Source organism: Triticum urartu, chromosome 4 (genome assembly GCF_003073215.2).
Source record: "Triticum urartu cultivar G1812 chromosome 4, Tu2.1, whole genome shotgun sequence".
NCBI classification, from domain to species: domain Eukaryota; kingdom Viridiplantae; phylum Streptophyta; class Magnoliopsida; order Poales; family Poaceae; genus Triticum; species Triticum urartu.
This window is the reverse complement of record NC_053025.1, coordinates 27,244,432-27,271,748: the sequence shown is the minus strand read 5'-3', so window position 1 is coordinate 27,271,748 and position 27,317 is coordinate 27,244,432. Positions and strand designations below refer to the sequence as shown.

The following is a 27,317-nucleotide window of genomic DNA, read 5'->3' as shown; positions in this document are numbered from 1 at the left end:
GTGCTAGTATCGTGATCGGGTGGTTGAGGCGCCGATTAGGACTTAGGACCACCCTGATAGAAGCAAGACATAGACTTGCCGATTGGAGCGGAAGACATTAAACATCTTCTGTTCAAGTGTAGCCGAGCAAAGCTGTATGGCAAGTACTGGGTACTCATGACTTATTTGAAAAAACTTGTCTTGTTCATCGTCCAGGACAATATGTTTTAGAGGAATTGTTGTACTGAAGCCTTGATCATTCACTGATTTTTGGGACAAGCCCCATTACCAGAGCTTGTTGCGGTGTCCTTTGGTATTTACTAGGTGTTGGGGTGTCACCCGGTGGCGCCTTCTAAGAGGAATTTTGTGCGGTGCCAGATTGACAAGCGACCCTCTCACCCCTTTTATTCTTTAATTGTTTACGAACATGCATATATAAGCAAGAAATTTGCAATAGAATTTACAACTGATAACAAAACAAACAACAATATTTTAGAGACTTTTTGATCTGCTTAGGTGGTGGATTATTTCGAACCAGATTATACACATTCAACAATTAAATATGATTGCCCAGTAAGTTTTATAGTAGTACTGAGAGGAACTTCGGCGGTGCCTGGTAGGTGGCCGCACCATTCACTTGCTTTTGTGGTCAGGGAAGCGCAGCCTATGTACTGGCAAACAGTTGCTGAAACTAGCGAAAACAGCTAAATTTCTTAGCTTTGGTACATCAAATACACATTTTCACTTCTCTTTTCTGATCTGGTAGCACATGGCAATGGATAGCAATAAAATAACACTGACAAGAGCATATTGTCGCTTCTTCAGAAAGAAAGATACAACATAGAACTACAGTGCGCATACAAATTTGATCATGTAGCTACACTCCTTATAAAAAGAGAGCAAATAGCACATAAAAAACAGATGCCCAAATGACCTTGTCCATTCCGGGCAGGTCGAAAAGCTCGATCAGCATGGAGGCAGGCGTCGTCATGGCAGCAACACCATTAGTTGCATGGCGCTTGCTGGACGTCGGTGAGGATGGTGGCGTTGGCCCCGCCGAGCTAAATAGAGGAGGATGCTCTCAATTTGCGTGGTCAGAATAAAATGTTTGTGAAGTTAAATGGAAAAGCAAAGCTAAAGAAAAGAAGATTGCACTAAGCGAGATGTTAAAGTAAATGATGAAAGTTGAAAGTAAAGCAAATAATAATAGAATTTAGGTTGTAGATTACAGGATTATCATATAATGCAGTGGATGAAAAGCAAATCTTATTCAGTTATAAAACAGTCATACACTCAATGACAAGCTCTGAAAGTGTCAAGTGAAGAATTGTTAGTTTGGTGGTGCCTGATGAAATATTCCCATGATATTTTATAATTGCTTGATGGATCAGATTAGTTTCTGCTGTCAGCACTGGAAATTATACATGAAGAAAAATACGCAAAGGATCAATATAAAATTTGGCCTTAGTGTTGTAGAGTTCGTGGTGGGAACAGAAATAGGAGTATCAAAGCTCTATCTAATTTTCCTAGGCCCAGTTCTTTTGGCTCAATTTTGAAGAATTACTGCCCGGAGAATCACAATCGCAAAAGAACTCGTTTCTTCCCCAGGAATCATCCGAGAATTATCAGAATCGCTAGTGTATTTGAGAATCGTGGAAACTCGGCAATTCTGGCAATTCTAGCCGGGCCCTCAAAAGAAAACTGTTCGGTTTGAACTACTACCCCTATTGAGGACTCAAATTACAGCCAATATGTCACTGGGCCAGCTCGACCGAGCGACTTCATACAACAATTACATGTTAGAATTATAGAAAAGAACTGGACAGACAATTCTATGGGCAGACGATTCTGTGGGCAGTTTCCAGAATCGTAATTCTCCAGAATTATAGGGCGAAAAGAACTGGCCCCTAGTCAGCACTGGAGCAGGCACTTCCTTGATATATCATTCACATTTTTAAGGGCTACAAAGTTCGTGGATCTACTGTTTGGAGTAGCTTAAGGACTAAAAACCAGCAGAGTTTGAAGAAATGTAGTCCTGTGGTAAGAGAAATTAGGCAATACTGCAGTGGATGAATTTAACAGTAAAATGCAAGACGGAGATACAGTGCAGTGGATGAAAATGAAATTCTCGGAGTTAGAAGTTTCTAGTCATTGTGAAAACAAATTGTTACACAAAGGTACTTTCTTTTGGTTCAATTTTGTAAAAGCACGGAATGTAGTATGGTTATGTAGGAGACAATCATGCTTGAACAGTCACAGTATAGATTGTGCGGTCAGAATAAAATGCTACGTGAAGCTAGATAGAAAAGCAGAGCTAAAGAGAATAAGAGTGCAACAAGCGAGACGTTGAATGTAACTAATGGAACTTGGGTCATGTGCCTGTTAAGATATGTTAAATTGACCCTTTTGTTTTTCTAAGACCTCTTCTTTCAAGATTCTATAGTGAACACAAAATCCAATCTGAGAGTACTCGTTATAGTATAAACTAATAGAACACATTTAATCTCGTTCAACAAAGCAAAATAACCACTCTCGAGGATTATGAAACCTACTTACCTTGTATGTCTCTAGCATCTGCATCCATGAATTTTTATTTAGTCAAAGTAGCAATATAGCATGGTCCTTCCATAAGCTATCTTGTTCTTCACTAATTGCAGCTATCTGGCTGCAAAAGAAACAGTAAAAGCTTGCCCACATCAATTCTTGACAAAGGTTAACACAATTTGAGAAAATAATAACACTGGTTGGTCAGTAGTACCATCGACCTACATAGGATGGGAGTGCGAACCAGATTACTTGCTGCCTTTCAGAGGCTTGCAACCCTATACTATTAGTGTCAGTGTCAGTGGCCATCAGTTCTACCACGAACCTACACAAACATCAGTTGATCGAACATATTGTCTAGCTTGCATCTAGAATCCAACAGCACTGAAATCAAAGATTTTCTGTTGTTACAAAGAAATGGCCTGACTGTGTTTTAGTACCCTCAATTGCTCAAGATGGGTTATGTATGTGTAATTATGCCGAGTCTCATTGCAAGTAATTGCATGCTGACGAGTACAACAGTCTGACACATGAACAGGTCCAATGAGATACAGTACCAGGATAAAAAGAGAGAGGATAGGACCTTGATGCTGCTGCTTATTCTGGGACTGGGAATGGGATTGGAGGCGAAAGGATCAGCGGACCTTGACGAGCACATGACCGGCGTCCCGAGCAGAGGAAGCTCCACTCCATGGTGCTAATTATGGGATACCATAATCATACATATGTGCAGATGGCAAAGTTAGAAATATCACTCTAATCAAGTTTCAAGTGGAAAGATTAATTTTAATTTTCTGAAAGAATTGAGATGAACTCTCTGGACTCTTTTTGATCATCTATATCCATATATCATGGACTCTCCCAAAGCTCATACGCAAAAGAGCAATGGCAGCGAGGCAACATATGCTTGCTGACATTGGTGCAGACATATAATCTAGAGAGAATGCCGCGGACCATAGTACCTGAACATGGGAATCGTAGTCGAGAGGCTGCTCCAACATGGTGCGCTCCAGGGCCTGGATGCGTAGCTCGTCGACGGCGTCTCCTTCCTCGTCTGAATCCGAGGAGTCGGAGCCCGTCTTCCGCGCCTCCTCCAGTGATGTCCATGGGCGGCAACGCGGCCGCCTCCAGCAAATAAATAAACAAAAACTATGTCTGAGAAGAACGAGTCAGAAACACTTTGTAAGATATATACCATCACAGTTATATACCACACCAGCAGCAAAAAGCATGGTCCTGAAACTAACATTGTCGTGTACCAGGGCAGTGTAATTTACCAATTATGCATTTTAACCAGAGCTTTTGCTCACGAGTATGGAATAGATATGCAGTAATTCAAATGACCAAGCCATAAGATACGGCTGTAATTAGAATGATAATTGATTTAGTAATAAGTTTTCTCTTGCTTCCACACTGCTATGTTGAATAAGGAAACAAAATACAGACTCATGCTCAAGAATTGTTTCCGGTGACTAAACATCACCACACCAACGGTCATGAGCAAACCTCCATGACATCAGGTTTCTGCCCAATTCATCTCCCTCCGTTTTCCTAGAGGTCAAATGATAGCAGGCAAAATACAAAAGGTTGTATGATGCAAATGACAGCAGGCACAATTACAATGAACCATTCAAGAGTATCAAAACCAAACAAGTGCAGCTTGTACATTGTACAACCTTTGCCTTATTTGTTATTTCCAAGATAACCCAATAGGGCTCTACCAACGCAAGAAGCTTTCAAGTTTGAAATATCATTTCTTATTTCACTGTGTTCCTAAACTGCGAGAAATATACCAACCATCTGTTTTTAGGCAAGCAAACAATACATGGTACAAACCCAATATTTGTGTTGCTGCATGAACTTAACAGAAGCATCATCATGAAGTTGGGGATAGGACTGCTGAGCACATATATTTGCAAATGTGAATTTTAATGGAACATGCCAAACGATAATACCTAGAAGTATTTGGCTACTCGTCGTCTTCTTCCAACACCAGGATATCCATCCCCACTACACAACCTCCTTTGTGTCTTCCAGTCGAAAATATGCCCAATAAAATAGCAAACAAACAACGGATGCATAACGGGAGAAGGAAGATGGCAACAGAACAAAACATGGAGCAAAGATTCAACACAATTAGATGACTCTCTTCACATTATTTGTTTTGCTCGAGCTAGAAATGAAAGCTCTATATGGGAGCAGCGCATTTCATAGTCCACATTCATATCTGAAGGGCGTCAACAATTGAGCTAGCAAGGCTCAACACCTCAAATGGAGGGTTGGCTGATGGCTTTCACTGTCTGAGGGCACGAATCCGTGATCCAGAAGTAATCAAACTGCTCACCTGGCCCAGCTGGAATTAAGAGAAAGAATGAGCAAAGTGAAGTTTGCCTAGCTGAAAAATAGGGAACAATGAGAAACCACCAATTACCAGAACTCGCGATCATGAACCATTCATACGACTGACCAGGAACACAGTTTGAGTGACATGGGCAGTAACTTTTGCGACAACATAAGCAGCCAAAAGTTTCTGCCAAATGAACAGAACATAAATACTCATGGGGCAAAAAGGAACAACATAGTATATGCAACTATAAGTCACATGTAGCATCATAATTGACACTTGAAATGTATTACTTCCATTTCACTGAACAATGAAGTAAATATGTCACACCAAATTGACCCACAACATGAAAATTCACATGCCACAGACTCTATTACCAGGTTTGGAGAAGGAATGAAATTGAACGTCTCAACTTTACATGACTAAGCCTGCTGGTAATACTATCAATTGTGGACTCAGGTAAAATTTGAATTCTGAAAGGCATTAAGTTTTTGGTACGACAACTTGAAATGATGGCACAAGACTATACCAATCAGCGATTGCAACAGAATGGTAACCTGGCATTTTGTAAGAGTTCCACTAGATTGCACTAAATCATCAACAATAACAACATGACGCCCTTCAGAATAGCAGCAACACAAGAATTCATGACACGGTTGGAATTAGAGGAAAGGGGTTGCACATTGTCACTCAAACCTTTGCTTGGCCCTCTTGGAGTGACATTAATAAATTGCAGCTAGTTCCATAGAAATTTTCCTGCACCTTATGCCATTTAAACGAGACAAATTGATAACACGAACGGACGAACCTCAAAAAGAAAAATGAACCTCTCCTAAAATATGCCTAAGAATAACTGGGAAAGATAAGTGAAAACATATACTGGAAAAGGCTGTACCTCGTCATCTCCTGCTTCTCAAACTTATATTTCATCAAATGCTTCCTCGATAAATTTTGTGCAAAATACATTTGCTGAATGGCCAATATCAATTTCCTGCAACACCTCCTGATTAGCATAACTCCAAAATTTTACCTGCAGAACAAGTATTGATATTGGAGTAAAATGTATCGCCATCGAACTCTCCGGCCTTTTCAGTCGAATAGGTAGAAGCAAGCGAGGCAAGGCCAAATTGTACGGGGGGAAACAGAGCAATGTACAATAAATTAGCAAGAAACAACAAATGCATAGGGGAGAAGGAAGATGGCTGCGTACCTGGGTGACTGCACGAAGGTGGAGGTGGGCGTCGCCTTCTTACCGCCGATGATATCGGTGGAGCTTCTCCATGGGCTCTTCGTCTCCGTCTCCGTCTCCATCCTCTCTTCATCTCGCCCTCCCTCCGCTTCTCTGCCTGACGCCGCCGCCACAGATGGCCATATCCATGGCCAACCCTACCGTTGACGGCCGGATCTGCTCCCATGGGCCTCCTCTTCACCTCACGCTCCCCTCCCCTTCTCTGCCCGAGAACGACGCCACGTACGGCCATCTCCATGGTCGACCCGCTCCGGCCGCCGCTCAACCCAACAACAGAACCGCTCCGCCTCCTCCTCAGCACCATCAACCTTAGGGCCCCTGCCATCCACCTCCGTGGATCCAGGGATGCACCGCAGGCAGAGAGAGGAAAGGCCGAGGAAGCCCGCCAGCGCCGGAGGAGCGGCAGCAACCTAGCTGGGGAGTGGGGAGAGGAGGTTGTGTGGGATTTCTGGGAGAGGAGGTACGTGCGTCAGGAGAGCAAAGGAGGTGGGGCTGAAGTCAAATTTCTCTTCCTATCTCTTCGCGACGAAGCGAACGAGGTTTTGTCTCGTTACCTCACCGACGCGGACAGAGAGCTCTTTCCAATTGGCCGGCGCCAATCCCTCTCGCCATTGGCCGTCCCGAATAGTATGCATGTGATGACGTGGAACACATGAGGAAGTGCCCTTGATGCACACCTTATTGTTTTTTTTGAGCATCAGTACAGACACAAGCGCTCATATACACGCGCATACACTCATCCCTATGAACGCACGCACGCACACCCTACCCCTATGAGCACCTCCGAGAGACTGAGCCGGCATATCATCTTGAGATTTACGAAGTCACCGTAGGCGCCTCGTCGTCGACGGGAACGTCTCCTCCCACTGAAAGCGCATCACCGGAAATCCTGAAATAAATCCAGGAATAATGCGAGCACCAGGATTTGAACCCTGGTGGGTTGGGGATACCACTGCACACCTTATTGTTTTGGATGGTAGGAAAGGAGGCAAATTAACCGTGATATTCGGGTGCAGTCCCAGAAAGATCCGTGATGGCAATCAAAGTGTTATCCTCATATTTCAGGTCTTCTGTGGTTCCTTATGCAAGGGTGAGAAAGGGGAGATGGGCTCCACCAAGGTGATTGTGTTAAGATAAACGTTGATGCTTCTTTCGATCCAGACATTTTTACAGGTGCAGTCATTCGTTATAAAAAGGGAAGTGCAATGCACATTTGGATGTTGTTCAAGATATTCTTTCGACTGAAGCTTTGGCTCTCAAGCATGGCTTGTTCTTAGCTGAATCTATGGGTTGTAATAGCGTTGTTGTGAGCTCTGATAATAGTGAATTAATAGAAATTATGAAGAATGAGAGGCCTCCTACAGGTATTGCTGCAACGATTTTTCAAGATTGCCTTTTAAGGGGGCCCGAATTTATTAGGGTTAAGTATGAGCATGCGAATAAGAAAACAAATTATTTAGCTCATAAACTAGCTCGGTTGGTTAAGTTCCAGGCTTAGGGTCTGATTAGATGATCCTCCCCCCTCTATTGTAGTACCTCTCATGGTTAACGATGTAACATTATCGTCTATTATTTTAAAAAAAACATTCTCATCTATTGAATGAAGAGGACATTTTGAGGTTAAAAAACGAGACATAGACTCGCCCACTTTTTCATGCCTGGATCAGCCTGTTTCCGGGCGAAACGTACAGGTATATTCCCGTGTCAGAAAGGAAAAGAAAAGAACAGTGCACGACTATTCCTCCTGCTCGTGCTCTTCTCGCGTTTCTATCGACCGGCCGGCCGGCCACGACTTCACTGCCGCCGTTTTCCCGGATGATTCCGTGAAAATGCTGCCCAACAGCCCAAGTACCAGAGACCACGCCCAGATCGACCAGAAAACTTCACGGAAAACCACCGGATCAGCCGTCATTTGGGGGACTAGCGTGTGTGTCGGCCGAGACGTCGGGTTTGCACGTTTTGCCCGGATCAGCCGTCTCCAATGCGAAATGTGCAGGCATATTCCCGTTTCATCAATCATCCAAAGGAAAAAGGAAATAACACTACACGACGATTCCTAAAAATGGAAGAGGAAATTACACTGCACGACAATTCCACGTGTGTGTATGTATCGAAAATAGTAAGACTGTTCCTCGTGCTGTTCTCACGTTTTGCATTGGTCGGCCACGACTTCACTGCCGCCGTTTTCTCGGATGATTCCGTGAAAATGCTGCCCAAGTGCCACAGAGCACGACCAGATCGACCGGAAAACTTCACGAAAAACCACCGGAAAACTGCTTCGTATTTTCCATGCACGCGCTCTCCCTCCGCTATATATGTTTTCACCCCGTTCGTACGATTCGTATCGAAAGTCAAAAGGTGAATCCAAGCAGACATCGATCAGACCAACTGTATACCACGCGTCCACGATCGAGCTGTTGCCATGGCTGGCCGCGCCGGGCCGTCCAGCTGCTCGAAGTCGACGAGCAAGCTCCTCCTCCTCCTCTTTGTGTTGGCCGCCGCCGCGGCGCACGGCGTGGCCGCGGCGAGGCCGGGGCCGGGGGTGGCGGGCGCGCACGGGCACGGCGGAGGCGCGAGCGCGAGGCTGCTGTCGGGGCCAGGGGCCTCTTGCTGCACGCACGATCCGAACTCGGAGGGGACCTCGTGCTGCCCACACAGGCCACCTCCGTAGGCTGCAGCACTTCACCCGAAACGTGTAGAGTGAATTATTTGGTTGCTGATCGTTCGTTCGTTCGTAGAGATAGAGATACACCATGTGTATTCCTTCTTTCTTTGGTGTCTGGTCGTTGTTTATTTCTCAACTAGTACAGTAGTAGTGACTCTCGTTCAATGGGTATAGTCTATAAGGTGTCAGAGTCTTTTTTTTCCTTTTTGAACACATAGTCTTTTGTTTTCGTGATATCAGAAGTTTGTATAATTGTCTAACTAACAGAAAAAAATATCGTCCGCTGATATGTACTTCTAAATTGTCGAACAAACACGATTAGAGCATCTACAACCGGACTGGGCATGTCCGTGGACATTGATCGGTCAATCCTTAGATTTTCCTTCTCACAACCGGACACCTTAATTATCATATCGCAAATCCATACAAACTCATGCAACTACGTCGATGCATTAGACACATCGTCCGGCTACTCCATCAGTACTAACATGCCATCGGACTATCAAATTTTGGCATGTTTGGCAATGGTGGAGATCATCCACGGTTGCCCTTGCCCTTTCCGTCGTCCTTCTCACGGAAGTACCGGTCGAAGACGCAGTAGGGATCGAGCAGGATCTGCTCGTCACCGGAGTTGTCCTCGTTGTCGCTGTCCTCCTTCGGTGGCAGTCCGACCATGGCATGGACCACCCGATTCTGCTCTCGGACGAGGGTGCGTGTTCCTTCACTGTAGTTTCTTCATAATGCGGGCGCGGATGGCTTCCTCCTGTGCAGCCGCCCGCGCCGCCGCATCAGTCGCCTCCGCCGCTGCTATTTCATACGCGATACAGGCCTCTGCGGCCCTTATCCTCTTCTATCCATGGCGGGTCGCCCGTTCCCGGTGGGACTCATAGTCTGCTCGACCGGTGATGGGGAAGGAGATTTTCCCGCTGTCGCGGTGATCCAGCCCCAGAGGACTCAAGCACCCATTGAGCCGACGCCATGGAGTCGCGCCAGACAGATCCGTTTGTCGGCCGGTCGCTGTCCTCCCGGAAGCGGCGGAGTGCAATACAGACCGTCATTGCCTCCTCTAACCCACAAGGGATAACATCCCAGTCGACGGATCCAGACTGGTCGGAGTCAGATCCGCTGCCCCATGCCGGAGACGACCGAAAATCTCCGGAGGTGAGCTCGGGTGGAGGAGGGAGTGGAGTGGGGGAGGAATGTCAAGTGGCTAGGGTTTGGTCCGGTGAGCGGATGGGGAAGAATATATGTGAGGTCGGGCGCCAGCACGGGCCGGCCCCGATGTGGCGGACACGCCCGTGCGCGCCCGGGCACCCCATATCAATGAATATGAGGGGTGCCGATCAGCCCCGGCGTTTGAGGCGCCCGGCTGGGTCGAAATTTCATGAGCGGTCAATGACCGGGCAGCCCGCCCGGACGTTTGATGAGGGTTTGGGGTGCCCAGGTGTAGATGCTCTTAATGACCTATGTGTGGTTTGATCGGTACGTGGCTGGTTACTAGAATTTCTAGCTCCAAACTACACACAGCTAATTGATGCATACGTGTCATCTCACAGTGCATCAATTACCTCCAAAGATTGCATCAACCATGAAAAATCGAACGTCATTGCAAACCCTAGCACTACGGAGCTGCTAACCATTCCATTTGAAACCAACAAGGCCCATGACAAACCTTCTGTTGGCCTCTCGGAATTTCCGTACCCCCTTATCTGAAATTTTCGAAGTGGTTACAGAGATTGTGTCTAGTAGCCTGAGATTCTCACAATGTTATCCGTTCAATCTGACCAAGTGATCTGAAAGTTGTCACCTTAACCTCGTCTATGTATACTCCTACATGTTCACTCAAAGCAAATCTCTCTCATATCAATATGTTCTGAGTGAAAACTCCACCCGTTGTGCTAATTTCAAAGTGCTTTCTACTCCAACCATTCAGGTCAATTCGTTGAGATATGATCCCTCTTTGTTTTCACTCGTACTTCTCCAATCCAAAAGTCAAACATGGAGATAGTTTGTGTGTTGATGAAATTATCTTTTAAAGCACAAGAGCAGGAGATTCATCGCCAAGCAGTATCAATCTTATTACTTTTGGAGGGTGTACGCCTCCTAGATCGGCTATGTGCTTGGGAGTCTTCAAGCTTGTGAAAAAACCAAGAAGTTTGTAAGGGTCCAGTGATCGCCTAATTCATGAAGATTTAGCCTTACTGAGGCTAGGCCTTCGTGAGCGTAAGCCATAGTGTCCCTTCGTTGGTGATTGTCCTTCGTGCACTTGGTCCTTAGTGGAACCTCACAACCGGGATCCTTCTGACCTCAGATCTTCAGTGGATTGAAGCCTTAATCAATGTGGAAAATAACGCCAACTATTTGAACCACAAAAAAACTTTACCGAGCTAATCCATGTTTGCATATCTCGAACTCTCGCCACGGTAATGGAATCATTTCTACCAAATGTGACGTTTAGAGGGGATTTTATTGGACCCAGACTCCAATCGTGGAACATCTTGCTCCAGCGGTTGTCCATAGTGCATTTTTCACCTGGTCCTAATGTATTCCGGTGGAACCTACATGAGAACGGGCGGTGCTCAGTAGAGTCTATGTATAGAGCGTTAATCCATTTTGATGTGCCAGTTGATAATAACAAGAAGATCTGAAAGATGAAGATATCACTTAAGAATAAAATCTTTGCATGATATCTTCGTCGCGGAGTTATTCTTACTAAATATAACCTTATTAAGAGGAATTGGCATGGAAGTCCATAATGTGTCTTTTTTCACCATGATGAGATAATAAAGCACTTATTCTTCGAATGCAAATTGGCTCGTTCTATATGGTCAGTCAACCAAATAGTTTCTGGTTTGTATCCTTCTTGTAGTGTTGCTAATGTATTTGGCAACTGGCTACATGGGATTGATCATAGGTTTAGAACTCTTACCCGGATGGGATCGCTTGTCGTTATTTGGTCTCTTTGGATATGTAGAAATGATAGGGTTTTAACGATAAAAGTACTTCTCTTATGCAAGTTATCTACAGATGTACCGAGACTGTTCATGTTGGAGGTATGCCCTAGAGGCAATCATGTATGATGATATTTTCTATGTGTTTATGAATAAAGATAGTCCTTGGACATTATCAATGATATGTATCAAATAAGTACATGACTTGTTTGTGAGACTATGCATTGTATGATGACTGTCCTAAAAGGTCCTAGTCGAAAGGGCTGTGTGGATGCGCAGATGACTAGACTAGCATATGACACGATTGTTGGCTTGGTCTCACTAGCTATGGAGCATCGGATGCTAGCCGGATAATATGGACTCAGTAGGATCTGGTCGAATTCGACATAGTCAGATTCAAGTTGAGATCCGTGAAGTTTCAGGACTTTTGGAGCTGTGCAGAATAGGTCTCTAATATTTGCTCCTTTTTCAGCCCAGAATCCCAGCTGCTGGCATTCTCCCTCTTCATGTAAACCTTGTAAAATAAGAGAGAATATGCATAAGTCACTACAAAAAAATACACTTCCGTGATGATACGTGTTTGTCACAGTAGGTCGCGTTTTTTGTTATGCATGTACATCCATGAAAAATTTATGACGGAATCAAGATTGTCATACATGTGCTGTCGTAGAAGTGTTCCATGACATTACCAAAATTATCATCATGGAAGTGTCCACTTCCATGACGATAAATCGCGCGTCACAGAAGTGCTTTCGTCAAGGGTGACCGACACGTGGCATCCACCGTAACGGAACGCCGTTAAGCTATCTGGTCGGGTTTTGGATCCGATAACCCGTTAACAGCACCGACCAATGGAGATTTTCCACGTGTAAAATCATCATTGGCTAGAGAAAACATGTGTCGGCTCATCGTTGGGACAGATGTCATCCACTCATTGGACAGGAGGCGTCTATGATAGGTCGACACGTGGCACGGCCCAACAGTGGCCCATTCTGGTGAAAAAGGCTGGCCCAGTAAAAATTAGCAGGCCGGCCCATATAAGGTCTACAGTGGCCCATTTAAGCCCACGACCCATACGAGATGTGCCAATTCGGCCCGTTAAAGATTTGACACCATTGCAGCAAATCGTCAGTTCGATCCCGTTAACAACTCGCTATATATTTGGGCTCAATATCAGCCCGATGTGATTTCGGCCTGTTAACGGTCCATTTAATGGATGAGCCAATTTTCAGGATGTACATCTTTCGGCCTTTTAGCGACCCATTTAAATGTTGGGCTAATTTCTGGCCCGGTGTGTCTTTCAGCCTGTTGACGACCCATAAATCTGATGGCCATTTGTAGTCGGACCCGAGTTTCGGCCTTTTAGTGGCCCATTTAAGTGTTGGGCCAATTTCTGGCCCGGTGTCACTTTCAGCCTGTTGACGGCCCATAAATCAGTTGGGCCCATTGTAGTCGGACCTGAGTTTTGGCCTTTTAGCGACCCATTTAAGTGTTGGGCCAATTTCCGACCCTGTGTGCCTTTCGGCCTGTTAACGGACCATAAATGAGTTGGGCCATTTGTAGTCGGACCTTAGTTTTGGCCTCTTAACGACCCATGCCCTTCATGGTCCAATACCAGCCTGGTTTTTCTTTCGGCCTGCTAAAGGCCCACAACACAGTTGGGCCGTTTACAATACGACCTGACTTTCGGCCTCTTAGCGGCCCATGCTCTTCATGGTCCAATACAAGCCCGCTGTCTCTTTTGGCCTGCTAAAGGCCTACAGTATAGTTGGGCCATATGTAGCCCAAACTTAGTAATGGCCTGCTAACGGCCCATGAAATAAATTGGGGCCACCTGTTGCCCGCTTCGATGTCGGCCCGTTAACGACCCGGGAGGTAAGAGGGCCGACCATTAACTTTCGGCCTAGTAACGGCCCATTAACTTAATGGGCCCACTAAAGTTCGTTCATGTCTTTAGGCCAAATTAGATAATTTGAGCCCATTATGACGTGCAAAGGTACGACATACAGGGAATAACGTTGCACATCCAGAATATATTACAGGAAATTACGTCCACTGGGCAATCAAAGATTGATGCCAGTGCAAATAAATGAGCAGAACCTAACCATCTACAACGTCACAATCTGCAACCTCAGCACAGATAATGCCCATAAGCATGTGGGCAAGTTCTTGCTACTTTGCCACACTGTCTCTGAAAACATTGATCAGTTGTTGTGTCGCACGACTCTGCACCTTTGATTCATCCACCATTTCCATCATTGCTTCAACCATTAATTGGTTCACAAACATACATTTATTCCGTCGCATTCGAGACAGAGGATACTGAACAGATTCAGATGGCGAATTTGGCAGGCTTGTATTATTGATAGTGGAGAGTGTCTTGACCACTGCATCATAACATAAATTAGGACGGGAACCAAACAGATTAATCATGAGTTATTGCCATATTACCTGGCCTAGATTTACTGGAAAGAAACAATGGGGTTGCCTTGTTGTTTTCAGAGTTTGTCTTCTTATCTTCAGCAGCCTGCACAAAATTAACACACTAGCATTGCTATCATTGGCCAAGTCAGATAATAGGAAAGCAACATTTCTTAGAATGGAGTTGACATTCTTTTGCTGGAATGGAGCGGACTAGTTCTTTGGCCACTGGAATCTGCTTATTATCAGTGGGAGTTGGGTTTCTCTGTGTTGGAGCAGTATCTATGAAAAATGGAGTTGGTTTATTATCTCCTGGCGTTTGGATCTTTTGCAAAGACCTGCTTTGTAACCCTTCAGATTCTAACATAGCCATCTTCCCCTTGCATGCCTTATATAGAAGAATGGTGATTCAGTTATAAAACATGCTACGACAGAGATGGAATATGTATTGAAGAATAGAAAGGCATGACATATTGACATGTATTCACTCCATCCGAAAATAAATGGATGGGTCTAGGCGTATTTCAGTTCTAGATACATCCAGTTTTATCCATTTCTGCAACATTTAATCTGGACGGAGGGAGTATGATGTAAGAGCTAGGGATACGGCAGGACAACACAGTAAAAAAACACTGAAAAACCCACTGCAGAACCAAAGTATTCAAACCCACTGATATGAGATAGTACACTCATGCAGCTCAGGATGCAAAACTACCAGGCAGTTTTCCTTGCAAAAATCAATATTGTGGCCTTTAATCATACATTTTGCTATAACTAAATTTAGATCAGATAAAGGTTGGATCCACGCTGATTAACAAAATACATGCTGATGTAAAAATATAGTGATATACAACAGGTACTTACATCTACATTGGAACACAGAGAATTCCTGCAAGAATCTTTCCTCATAAACAATACCATTGCAGAAAATCTTCTATCTGTTAAGCTTATTTTCTAAAAGAGAGATGGGTAAGAAACATGTAGAAAATATGATCAGCATGCTATAAAATTTCATGATGCAAGGATACGCACACGCTTCTTAGAATTGAGTTGACATATTTTTGCTGGACTGGAGCGGACTAGTTCTTTGGCCACTGGTTGTAACCCTTCAGATTCTAACATAGTCGTCTTCCCCTTGCATGCCTTGTATAGAAGAATGGTGCTTTGATTATAAAACATGCGGCAGCAGAGAGATGGAATGGGTACTAAAGAATAGAAAGGCATGACATATTGACATGTATTCCCTCCATCCGGAAAAAATGGATGGGTCTAGGCGTATTTCAGTTCTAGATACATCATTTTTTATCCATTTCGGCAACATGTAATCCGGACGGAGGGAGTATGGTGTAAGAGCTAGGGATACGACAGGACAACACAGCAAAAAAACATTAGTTGAATGTAAAACTGTATGCTAGCGGAATATGCACAGAAATAACTAAGGCAACATACACGTGTATGATTGGGAAAATAAGATGGCATTGCAACAGAGCACTAGGACAACACTTCAATGTAAAAAAACATGGTATGGTAGACAGATGAAGTACATACTGATGAATAACAATGCATAAGATATTCAGAAGCATGATGTCCAAATTAAGCAGATGGCATTGCGATAGAGTAGAATGACAGTACTTGAATTTGAAAACATGTTATCATGAATGGAATAGGTACTGAAAACCAGGAAGGCATGACATATTTACATGCATGATCAGCATGCTAAGCACATGGCATTGCAACAGAGTAGATACACTCCAGGACATTATATGCATGTTGTACCCATATCACAGGCCAAGTTAGAGCAAGGACCTTGTGGGGTGAAGAGGATTCATCATCTTTCTGCAAGTCTTCTGAAGAACTGCCTTTACATGTTCCATCATATTGGGTATCATTGACATCAAGTTTATTGGCCTTTACATTGCTCCGTGAGGTTCTTGTGGATATATCAGTGTGTGCAATTATATCTGACATGCATGGAAGACAACTAGTAGTTAGATTTATGTAATGAGTGCATGTAGGAGACGACATAAATAGTAGGACTGGGGTTAACTAGCAGCAACAGGTCTCATAAACTAAAGGGAGAACACAGATGAAAGCTACAGAATATGTATCGTTTGTACTCGAGATTAACTAGATGACACACAAAAGTATTAAAAAACAACATAGGAAATACTAGAAGTGGTATAATACTATAATCACCAGCCTGTGGGATAGCATTGGCTGATGGATGATAACTATGGAACAATGTTACCTAAAGAATTAGCTGAACTATGGAACATCGTTAACTCCTGAACAAGACCCGCAAGAGATCAGCATGAATATACAGTGAAATGTGATGATCTATTTTCCATGCTTAGATGAATAACAAAGCCATAAATGTTGCACACAAGTAAGATGAGGGTACAACCTATCTGGCTGCCATCCATAGGAGTGAGCATCATGTGCTGACTTGTCGATGGCCCTGCGGTTGTTGTGGCTGTGCATGTCGGGCACGCGCATTCGATGCAGGGAACTATTGAGTGGGGACTATAGCTCCCTTCTGGTGTATGCTTCCCTTGTTGGAGCAGCTGCGGTGAGTCGGAAGACGGTGTGTCTGAAGATGCAGATAACGCATAATGTTAAGAACGACATATCTCTTTGATCTGAAGAAATACACTAAGAGATCAACAGCAAGGTACGAGAGTGGTCACACGTCTGTTGACTGAAGACTAAATTGGGGTCACACAATTTTATTTTATTTTGGTACTGTCCGATCTACGCCGGATGGCTGGCCGTCTTGTGCCTCCCGGCTGACACTGTTCGGAATCTTTCCCGAAGAGCCAGCGACCAACGGCAGAGCAGCCTGCCTCCATCGTCCGTGGCCCCGGCCAAAACCCCGCTCCCCGCCCCACCGCACTGCCGTGGTTGCGCCGCCCCTGGGCCAATCCACAAAGACTCCCCGTCATCCAGATCCGGTGGCGGCAGTACCTTCAACCCACGCAACTCTAAAAGATAGCCATCTAAGCGCTGCTTCCGCGGTGAACTTTGCGGCCCCGCACCCTTACGTAAGACACCAGCCAACCGGCAGCCTAGGAGCTCCGCCGCCTCGAGGGGTGCTGCTTCCCATTGCAAATCGATTGGCCTAGAACAAAAATTCAGACAACTGACGCCTAAGTAAAGTGATTTGAGATGAGGGTGCGACCTATCTGGCGGCATGGTGAAGTAGGCAGGTCCAGCTACCGAGTCGGTGAGGCCGGTGCGGTTGCGGTGGCGACCGGCGGCAGGGAAAGAGCGATGTCGCGACGGTCGACGGCTACGCCGAAGCAGTGCCAGGACTCTGGATGGATCCGAAGTTGGAGCCGCTCCGGCGCCGTGAACAACGGCGGGGGTGAATCGGCTCCGGTACAGTTCACGCGGCCGTCGTCGAGGCAGCACCAGCGGCACGGAGTATGAGGCACACGCCCCAGTGCACGACGGCAAATGGACATCGTCTCCGCCATTAGGGAGGAGGGCGGCTGTGAAATTGGTGCAGTGGGGGTGCCATGGAGGTGGGGCTGAGGTTTCGCGGCTCGGGAGAAGGGAGCTTCCCGGGGAGAAGGTGATTTGGCGCCCACGAGGTATGAATGGGGGTGGGCGGGGGAAATTGGGAGGGGAGTGGAACCATGTCTTACGGACACATTTGTCTGAAATGTGAGGGGGAGTTACAGTTCTACCCTTTCCTATAGGCTTCTCGGCTTGAGTCTGTGTACTGAGGGTCGGGGATAGTAGAGTAACTTTGCTTCTCTGGGCGGGAGCGATTTCGGGCGAGGAGGGCGTGTTTTGAACTATAGTGGGCGCGAGCGATTTCGGGCGAGGAGAGTGTGTTTTGAAATAGTGGGCGCGAGCTATTTCGGGCGAGGAGAGCGTGTTTTGCCGACCATGGTTTATGAATTATTCGGCACATGTCATTTTGGCCAAGGAGAAGGCGCGCTTGGATGAAGTTTCAAACCTACCCTCGATGTACAACGGGCCAATTGATGCGTGTCCCACATAGGACGATAATTTCGCGTCTCCCATTTATTTGTTCGGGCGAATTCCACCGAGCAGAGAGGATGTTTAATGATTCATTCAAATTTTGGGAGAACGAGCATCCACGTCTACCTTACCAAGTCGATTCGGATCAAATTTTGAAATATTAGCTTGCCACTTCTTTTTTAGATGGAGAGATGATGCTCGGGAGTAATGTGTTTTTACATGATCGTTGCTAGAGATTTACTATATGATAAATAGTTGACCCACTCAAAAACGCGAATCAAACCCAAAATGAAATATCTCGATTCAATGAAATAGCTCATTCAGTAGGTCAAAATAGTGAACTAAATCCAAAATTGAACACCTCAATTGAGTAGCATGTTGTACAGTATTATAGTACTCCATGAACATGTTGAAAGTCAAATTAATGAACTTGTTTGATATACGCATATATCCGTTCATGTGTGGATTGCAGACAACATGTTCTCCAATTTAAATATTTGAATGCAAGTTTATATCGAAACATGGTTTATATCAGTCTTTGATGCATAAAACGCGACCTCCCCCTCTCGCGGACTCCTGTTCTCTCTCTCTCTCTCTCGCCGACAATCTTCAATTCTGTCGCACGCATCCAACACAAAAACCTTGTTCGTCCCTCTCCCTTTCTCTCCATCTCTCTCTCTCTCTCTCTTTGTGTGTGTGTGGGGGGGGGTCTTTCTAGTTCGCATGCATATATACACCATCTATAGGTCTCTCTCGCACACTATGTATGATACTCTAGCTAGTCCAAGCTAGATATCTTGGGTGCACTCATCGTACGCACACAGATTCCTTGGATCTTTGCTTGTAACTCTCTCACGCACCACTATGTCGTTTCGGAGCTCTTCCCCCCTCTCTCAAACTCTCCATCCACCTGGGTCACACATACACATGCATATCTCACTCGCACTCGATAGGCCCATCTAATACTCTATCTCTCCCCCTCGTTCTCTCTCCATCTCACACGCGCACACACACAATCTCATGCCCAGCTAGCCAAGTATGATGGTCTCTCACTCAACTGTAGGCACATGCAGTCCCCCTATATGTATATGACTAGCTAATCTTAGTCTCCATCACAAACATGTGCATGGTCTATCTCGATTTCTCTCGGGGCATCGTTCTATCGCACACGCACTCCCTCGATCTCCCACCCATATAGTCCCATCACGATCTCGTCAGGATCTCTCTATCACAAACACACCCTCTCTCCCTCCCCATGCGTCCATGACATCCATGTGTCCCTCTCGACCTTTGTTCCTTGTTGGTCACACCTCTATTGGGCATGTGCTACAGGGGTGTCTCTCTCCGTTGCAAACAATCACACACTAGCTATATTTGTGTATCTCCTCGCCTCGCTTTTCCATCTCGGAGATGCATGCGTGATATGTTCGCATAAGAAACAAAAAAACACACACTCTCTCTAATTTATCGTTTGTTGTCACTTTCTCTTTCACACACATACTCTTTTTGCACACTTACTCATTCTCCTTCACATGCACTTGATCTGTCTCGACTGAGGCACTCTCCTCGGTCCATAGCATATAGATTTATTGAAAAGTCAAACATCACAAAGTTTGACCATGTACATGGAGAAAAAGAATTACATCTAGTACGGCAAACATATACCATTAGATTCACCATGAGATGTAGTTTTGTATGATGTATCTTTGGTATTATAGATATAAATAACATTTGCGTAAACCTGATCAAAGTTTCCAAAATTTGACTTCTAAAAAATTTACATGCACTACATTATTGAGCAGATGGAATATCTCTTTCCCCCTCTCAGCTATCCGACGCACCACTCAGCCTTATCGGGGCTCCCCAATCTCTCTCAAACTTTATTGGTCAGTTTGGTTCGTGACTTGACCCTCATGCCTTGATGGCCGGTACTGCCTGGTGTGGACGTGAGATGTAAAATATTTCTGCCTGGCCATGCTTGTGTGGTGCTGAAGCGTTTGGTTCATGTCTGGGCCAGGCAAAGCATCAACGTCCCATCAATCAATCAATGCATCAATTATTTAATGCTAATATCCATCCATGTTGTTGTTAGCCTCGTGGCCACACGACCAGGCATGACCAGGCATTCGAAATCGGTTGCCTGGGCCAGGCTACTTGCAGTGTCTGGAGTTTAGCCAGGCTAATTAAAGTGCAAGGGAACCCAGGCCAGGCGGGCTTTCTTTTTCACAGGGTAGCAACCAAACAAGCGTGCATGAAATCCAGCCACAACCCCATGCCAGGCAAAAGATGCTCAGGACGCAAGCCAAACTGGCCTTATATCTCCCTGGGTCACACATACACATGTCTCGCTCGCGCTATACATATAGACCCATCCAACACTCTCCGCCCTTGTTCTCTCTCCATGTGACACGCACCCCCCTAAGTACCATAATCCCTCAATCCATCATAGGCGCAAGCACTCCCCCTCCTAAGTATGATTATCTCTTACTAGCCAACAGGAACACACGTATTGTCTCCTTCCATCCATACGTCTATCTCGATATCTCTCGGGGCATCTTCTATCGCGCACACACCTTGTCACTCGATCTCCCACCCATGTAGTCCCATCACGATCTCTAGGGGATCTCTCTATGACAAACATACACTCTCTCCTCCCCATGTCTGCATTTTCTCCGTATGTCTCTCTCGACCTCTCTCCCTTGTTTGTCAGACCCCTCTTGGCCACGTGCTAGGGGTCTTGCTCTCTCGATTCCAAACAACCACACACTATCTCCTCACCTTGCCTCCGTTGTCGAAGATGCATGTGTGATATGTTTGCATAAGACACGCACGCTTTTTCTCTACTTTTATCATGTGTTGTCCATGTCTCTTTCACACATGCACACACACTTTTTTCACTCACTCACTCTCTCTCTCTCTCTCTCTCTCTTGTTAGGGACTCTGTCACGTCCATAGGCATATGGATGTTTTGAAAAGTCAAACCTCAGAAACGTTTGACCAGGTATATGTGGAGAAAAACATTTACATCTAGAACGATCATTAGATTCATCACAACATGTACTTACTTCATACTATCATTTATCTTTGGTATTGTAGATATAAGTAATTTCTTTATAAACTTGGTCAAAGTTTCAAAAGTTTGACTTAAAAAAATGTTGGAACTACATTATCGAACGGAGGGAGTAGCTCTTTCTCTCTCTCTCTCTCTGCTATCTCTCACGGGCCTCCCCTCTCACTCGAACTCTCTATACCGACGGATTATACACTCACTGTGTCAGCGTATAGCTCCGTATATTATTTAGTTGACCGGTCATCCAATCCACATGCTGCCTTTGTCAGCTTGTGTTCTGTATCTTCGTGTGCTGGCCCATGTGGCAGTGGGTGAAAATAAGTAAACTAGAGGCCCATCTGACACGCGGTGAAGTAAACAAAGTTGAAACCACTCGGGGTAGCACCCCGCACGCTAGTAAATTGAGGGCGCATTGAGGACAAACTTCTTGCGCGTGAAGGACGCACTCGCGCACAATTCACCACTGCTTGGCGGCATGCACAGAAGGACGCACTCGCGCATGCCCAGCACAGAACACACACCAACACACGTGTACACCAGCGTCGCCGCCGGTTGAGATGGATGGCGAGGCAGCCAACAAGCGGAGGCGGCTCGAGCCAAAACCGCATCCGGCGAGCCTGGACTTCATCAGCAGTATCCCCGGCGACACGCTGCTCGTCATCATCGGCCTCCTCCCTACCAAATCTGTCGAGCGGACCGCCCTGCTCTCCCGGCGGTGGCGCCCCCTCTGGCGCTGCGTCCCCCTCAACCTCACCGTCGATAGCTGCCTCTGCGACGGGGATTGCAAACGCATGGCCGCACTCTCCAAGATCCTTTCATCGCACCCTGGGCCAGCCAAACGCCTTGACATACGCATGTTCAGTACCAACTGCAAGGTCCAACCCAAGTTCGATGAGTGGTTCTTATCCCCCGCCCTAGATCAGCTCGAGGAGCTCAGCTTTGAAGCTGGACGATGTCGCTCTCTGTCGTTGTCCGTGCTTCGCCTCACGCCAACACTGCGCCGCGCCAGCTTCAGCTCCTGCTATCTTCCCCAGATTAATGTCGCGCCCGCTCTTCTTCTCCCTCAACTCAAGCAGCTCGACCTCTTCGACGTTGTCATCTCGAAGAAGGCTATGGAGCACCTGGTCTGCAGCTGTACTGCGCTCGAGTACCTTCGTCTTAAGAAGATCCACGGGTTCATTAGCCTCCACATCGCCTCGACGAATCTCCGATGGATTTATGTGTCTTGCTGGCCCCGCAACAAGACATCAATTGGGAAGAGATCACTCCAGCTATTCCACGTTATGGTCATTGAGAATGCGCCTTTCCTTGAGAGATTGCTTGTATCGGATCTAGAAGGTCCAACAAAAATCAGGGTCATTGACGCACCAAAAATTGACAGCGTTGGTGTACTCGTCTGCCAAATTCTCCTAGTTTACTCTTCCAATTTTGTAGTATCAAAATTTGACCATAGATTTAACTGACAAAATGTTAATGCATGTCACTAAGAACTATATCGTTGGATTCGTATTTGAACATAATTTCAAATGGCGTAATTTTTAGTGACATGCATTGGCATTTTCTTAGGTAAATCTATGGTCAAAATTTTATACTAAATACGAGGTAGTATTACAAAAGTGGGCTATGTAGGCCAAAACACGTGCCAAATTCACTTGTGATACATTTGGCATCGATGCCCCTCCATTTCTCACCTGGTGTCCCAATCTGGATCACCTACTTTGCTCCGGTGCCAAATTAACTCACGCAATGAAAAAACACTGTGTGGGAGAGAGAGAGGACTGAGGCAATAAAAAACACTTGTTTGGGAGAGTGAGAGGCTGGTGTAGTTGGTTCGATTGATTTGTTTATACATGTGGGTCTGCGTGCACAGTGGTGCCAACTCTCTCACATCGCCACATAGTGGAAGGTAACAAATGCCCAAGCTCTTCACGTGCTCCTAGTTAAATGAGAGGAAACAGAGAGAGAGAGAGAGAGCGAGCGAGAGAGAGAGTGAAAAAATATCACTAGCCAGCCAACCCTATCGTATGAGCGAATGATATTGGTACCTCTTGATGACACGGCAATCTTATGCAACCAACTTCTCTAATATGTTCTCTTCTTTTGCAGATAAAAAAAGACCCGATAGTGAAAAATGTGCTGCACTATAACAATCTCATCGAATGCCTTGATCTCCATCTTACAGAAATTGATTTGATCGACTACCGAGGCAGCACATCTGAGATTAAATTGGCCGGGTTCTTTATTCTGGAGGCAAGTGTGCTCAAGGTAATGAGGTTTGGCGTTCTCTGGTGCAACAATGAATGGCGTGCTGATCACCGCAAGCGTCTAAGCCTAAATGACAAAGTCTCCACAGAAGCTGAATTTGTTTTTGAAACATCAAGTGGCCAGAGACTCGAAAACTTATTTGCCCATTAGTGACTTGTCAGGGCGGTGGATTTTAGTTTGTACGATAATGCTGCATCCACCTAAAGTAACGAAAGTTCTTACGTAAACTTCCTAGTAATTCCCTCTTCGTAGGTGCAGCATTACTCCTAACATTTGTAATATTAGTTTTAAACTTGTAATATTGCCGTGTCCTATTCCTGCGTTTTCAAAATCCTGCGAATCAAACAGGTCCTGAGTTGGTGATGATGTTGTGCCTCCCATCTTTCACCAATAGCCGTCGGATCTAGATCTGACGCATACAAACCAAGCTTCTCCATTTTTGCAAAAAGATGCCCACACTTGTTCCCTATTTACAAACAACTCCTTGTCTCTCATAATCAGCCTCATCTCCTCCCCACCACATCTAGGAGTAGAAGGCCCTGGAAAAATCTGGCGCGATGGCCGCTGCCGGAGCCGTCCACCCCCAATCTTGGTGTTCCGTGCAATGCACGGGCATCTACGCACGGGAAATTATGTCGAACAGGGCTAGTTGTAAGCAGGCTAGCTCTACAGCCATGATGATAGTGAATGCAGATGGTGAGGCTGACTATGGTATGCCGAACACGGCGCCTATACTCAGGTGTCATCTCGGGCGCAGGGTCCGGCACGCCACTCAAGCGGGAATGCATGCGGTGTTGCATTTTCACTTACAAGTGGGACCACAGTTGAGCAAACCGACTATCGGCAAACCCCCACCCCGCCCACTGTGCGATGGCTGAGAAAACAGGAGGGAGAAGAGATGGTCTTAGCACGGACTCTAAGAAAATTTGTGTCGGATGGGACTCGTGTGGGTGGCATGTGCCGTATTGCTAGACGTGAATGCTAGTTATGGCCCATGCCACCCCACTATATCGAGCCTATATCGAGGTACGTAGAACAAATTTCCTGCAGTCTGTGCTCAGCCCTCCTCCATCTCTCTTCTCAGCCAGCCAGCGGACGCACGGAGCCCATCGTCTGTTTGCTCACATGCGGCCCCACATGTCAGTGAAAATGCAAGAGGACCCACTGAACCTGCACATCTTTCACCTCGACGTGCTGGTGATGAAAAACAAATCCAATAAAGATCTTCGGTGGCCGCTTTTGGAGTTACTCAAGAGTAGTAAGATTCTATTTACAGTTTAACCCAAGATGCACATCTCGTGGCTTCAACTACCACTCTATTTTATTTCATGACACGACCTGGATGCTGGATGTCCCATGTGTCGGCAAAAGGAGGAAGAACCCGACCTAATCTTCGGTTCTGCTCTCGAATTAGACTATTTGTGCTAACTTAAAAAATTTATTGTACTCCCTCCGTTCCAAAATACTTGACTTCCATTTGTCCAAAAATGGATGTACCTATATACTAAGACATGTCTGGATACATATATATTTTGACAAATAGAAGGCATGTATTGTGCAACAGAGGGAGTAGAATGGATGCAAGTTTTTGTATTGGGAAGAAGAGTATATCCATATATTGATAGAGCGCAATTTAGTAGATGTTCTATCACTTTTAGCTAGCACAGACGCAAGATCGAGCCTCCGCAGATCAACAATGAATGCATCAAGAAGGCACTAATCCAACTTACAGGAGTAGTAAAATGTATTCTTGTGGTTCTTGTTTTCTTTGGTCTTGCTTTTCTAGTCAAAATTATCGTTGGAGTTCGTGCAAAACGGAGGTCCGTTTGGGGTCGTGCGTTGGAGTTGGCCTTACAAGTGGGACCGCAGTTAAGGAAACCGACTATCGGCAAACCCCCACCTCGCCCGCCGCGCGATGGCTGAAGTTAGAGAAACGATGAGGTTGAAGAGATTGCTCTAGCACGGACTCCAAGAAATAATATGGTGTCAGATGGATGTTGTGGTGGTGGCGTGTGCCGTACTCCTGGACGTGAATGCTTGTTCTGGCCCATGCCACCCTACTACTCCTACTACTTAATCCTACTATATAGTACTAGTATCGAGGATTCGAGGTGCTGGTTACGTACAGCGAACACCTTAACATATGGCTACAGTAAAAACACCCGCCCGACGCGCGAAGCATGTGAAGCTAGTACAAATAGTGTACTACTATTGTTGATTGGCCTCATCCGATAAGTTGTTGCAATGCACGTACAATTATGTATTAAGAAAATATTTTTTTGCCTCGTCGCACCACTCACTCAGAGAAGCGACTAGAAAGCCATTCATAAATTTAGTAAGTTTATCACACGCATATCATTTTATTACATACAACAGGTCATCAACCCACATCGATAACGAGGATACATTATAAATACTAAAGTTTTCACCACACAACAAATAACAAGCAATGAAATGAACTTCAACTCAACCATTCCTCGGCGTTGGAAACGCTTGCTTTGAACCACAAGTGATTCTCTAGGACGGGCCATCGATTGTCGATCTGGAAACCAACACAGGACTGATCATCCAGGATGAAGCGGCCTACTATATCCCTACCAGGGTAGGGAACCACATAAATGTCCGAGGTATAGACACAGTTGCTTCTCATAAATGTGTCAACAACAGTTGGATCGCCTTTCACCATCATCGGATAGTTTTGTCCAAGGAAGAGCGAGTTTTCTCCAAGACTATCAATTCTGTGCCAGGGAGAAGGAGTTGGCGCTAGCACACTAGTATCCATCCCGAATACCATGCAATGGGTGTTGGAATAGGTCCGGAGAGTGCGACCATGGGAGACACCTGCTTCCTTAGCAGTAACATCATCAGTGGGCTGTATACACACAAGAAGAGGTGATCCATCGGAATTAGCTGCCAGGCGCCACAGAGTATATGGGCGCTGCTCGTCCTCATGCTCGTGATCATCACCATCGTCATCTCCCCCTTTGTTATAAAATTTTTCAAGTATAGGTGGTGGGATGTTCACAGGACCTTGGAAACACAAGGAGAAGGTTAATTAGTAAAGGGAAACTTGCTAACCCGCATGCATGTGGATGAAACAATTATAATTATGGTGGAAGACAAACGTACCGAAACCATGAGGATGCCATGCAAAAACAGTGCCACTAGTGGTGGCAGCAAACACAAGGCCCTCGTATTGAATTGCATCACAGTACTCATCCGTGTACAGAAACTTGTAAGTGCATCTAGTGCCACCCCTAGTTGGTTTTGGAGTATTGACGACAAACCTAGTTGAGGGACTAATGTGTTTGTGAGAATTGTAGGATAACACAGGTAGAAGTCCCTCATTGATTCGGTTTTCCTACCAGAGATGACCCCTAAAAATGTATGAAGACATTGAAGTCAAAGGTGGTATATGAAGATATTCACATTGAAGACTATGACAAGAGAAGACATCGCATGAAGCCTATGAAGCTCGAAGACTTAGATCTTTCGTAGTTCTTTTTTCTTCTTCTTTATTGAGTCATAGGAACCACCATACTGTTAAGTGGGGTCCAAGAGAACCAGTCAGAATGACTGAAGTGATGCCTAACCAAAACCTATGTCTTCGAGTGAAGACTATGAGAGCGAATCTTGTCCAGAGTCGGACAAGTCAGCTTTGCTTGTAACCCAAGTAAAGTTGCCGTGTGAGTTTTAAATATGACCATTGGAACACGTGTCAGTTCCTTAGTGACCCAGGGTCATTTCGGACAAATCAGGTCGGGTTGCCTAGTGGCTATAAATAGCCCACCCCCTACAACCAAAAATGGTTCGCTGCTCAGAGTTAGTATACGGCTTTT

The 27,317-nt window shown here is 45.5% G+C and overlaps 1 protein-coding gene across 25 annotated transcripts; it reads right to left on the bottom strand.

Annotated features, from left to right (window-relative positions):
* Window positions 1-759: 759 nt before the first annotated feature.
* LOC125550421 lies at window positions 760-6,661 on the bottom strand. Of its 25 annotated transcripts, none has more exons than XR_007301622.1 (8): window positions 6,078-6,658; window positions 5,763-5,858; window positions 5,564-5,629; window positions 4,955-5,053; window positions 3,486-4,876; window positions 3,107-3,220; window positions 2,536-2,644; window positions 760-1,040 (listed from the first exon to the last, which is right to left on the bottom strand). XR_007301622.1 is itself a non-coding variant. In XM_048713414.1 (6 exons), the coding sequence occupies exons 2-6, from the start codon at window positions 4,975-4,977 to the stop codon at window positions 2,627-2,629; spliced, it is 357 nt and encodes a 118-aa protein (XP_048569371.1). In that variant the 5' UTR covers window positions 4,978-5,897; window positions 6,078-6,655; the 3' UTR covers window positions 760-2,626. The 25 variants fall into 25 exon arrangements, 2 of the variants coding, with proteins under 2 accessions (XP_048569371.1, XP_048569370.1); XR_007301629.1 differs by having other exon boundaries at window positions 3,486-3,678; window positions 4,868-4,876; window positions 5,564-5,897; window positions 6,078-6,657; XR_007301617.1 differs by having other exon boundaries at window positions 5,763-5,897; window positions 6,078-6,657.
* Window positions 6,662-27,317: the final 20,656 nt, after the last annotated feature.

What these genes read in the sequence shown, in the direction of transcription:
- LOC125550421 (XM_048713413.1), bottom strand. Translation starts at nt 4,977, where the DNA reads ATGGTTCATGATCGCGAGTTCTG. An exon ending in ACTACGATTCCCATGTTCAG is followed by an intron (nt 3,221 to 3,485) that starts GTACTATGGTCC and finishes TCCCATAATTAG; the next exon opens with CACCATGGAGTGGAGCTTCC.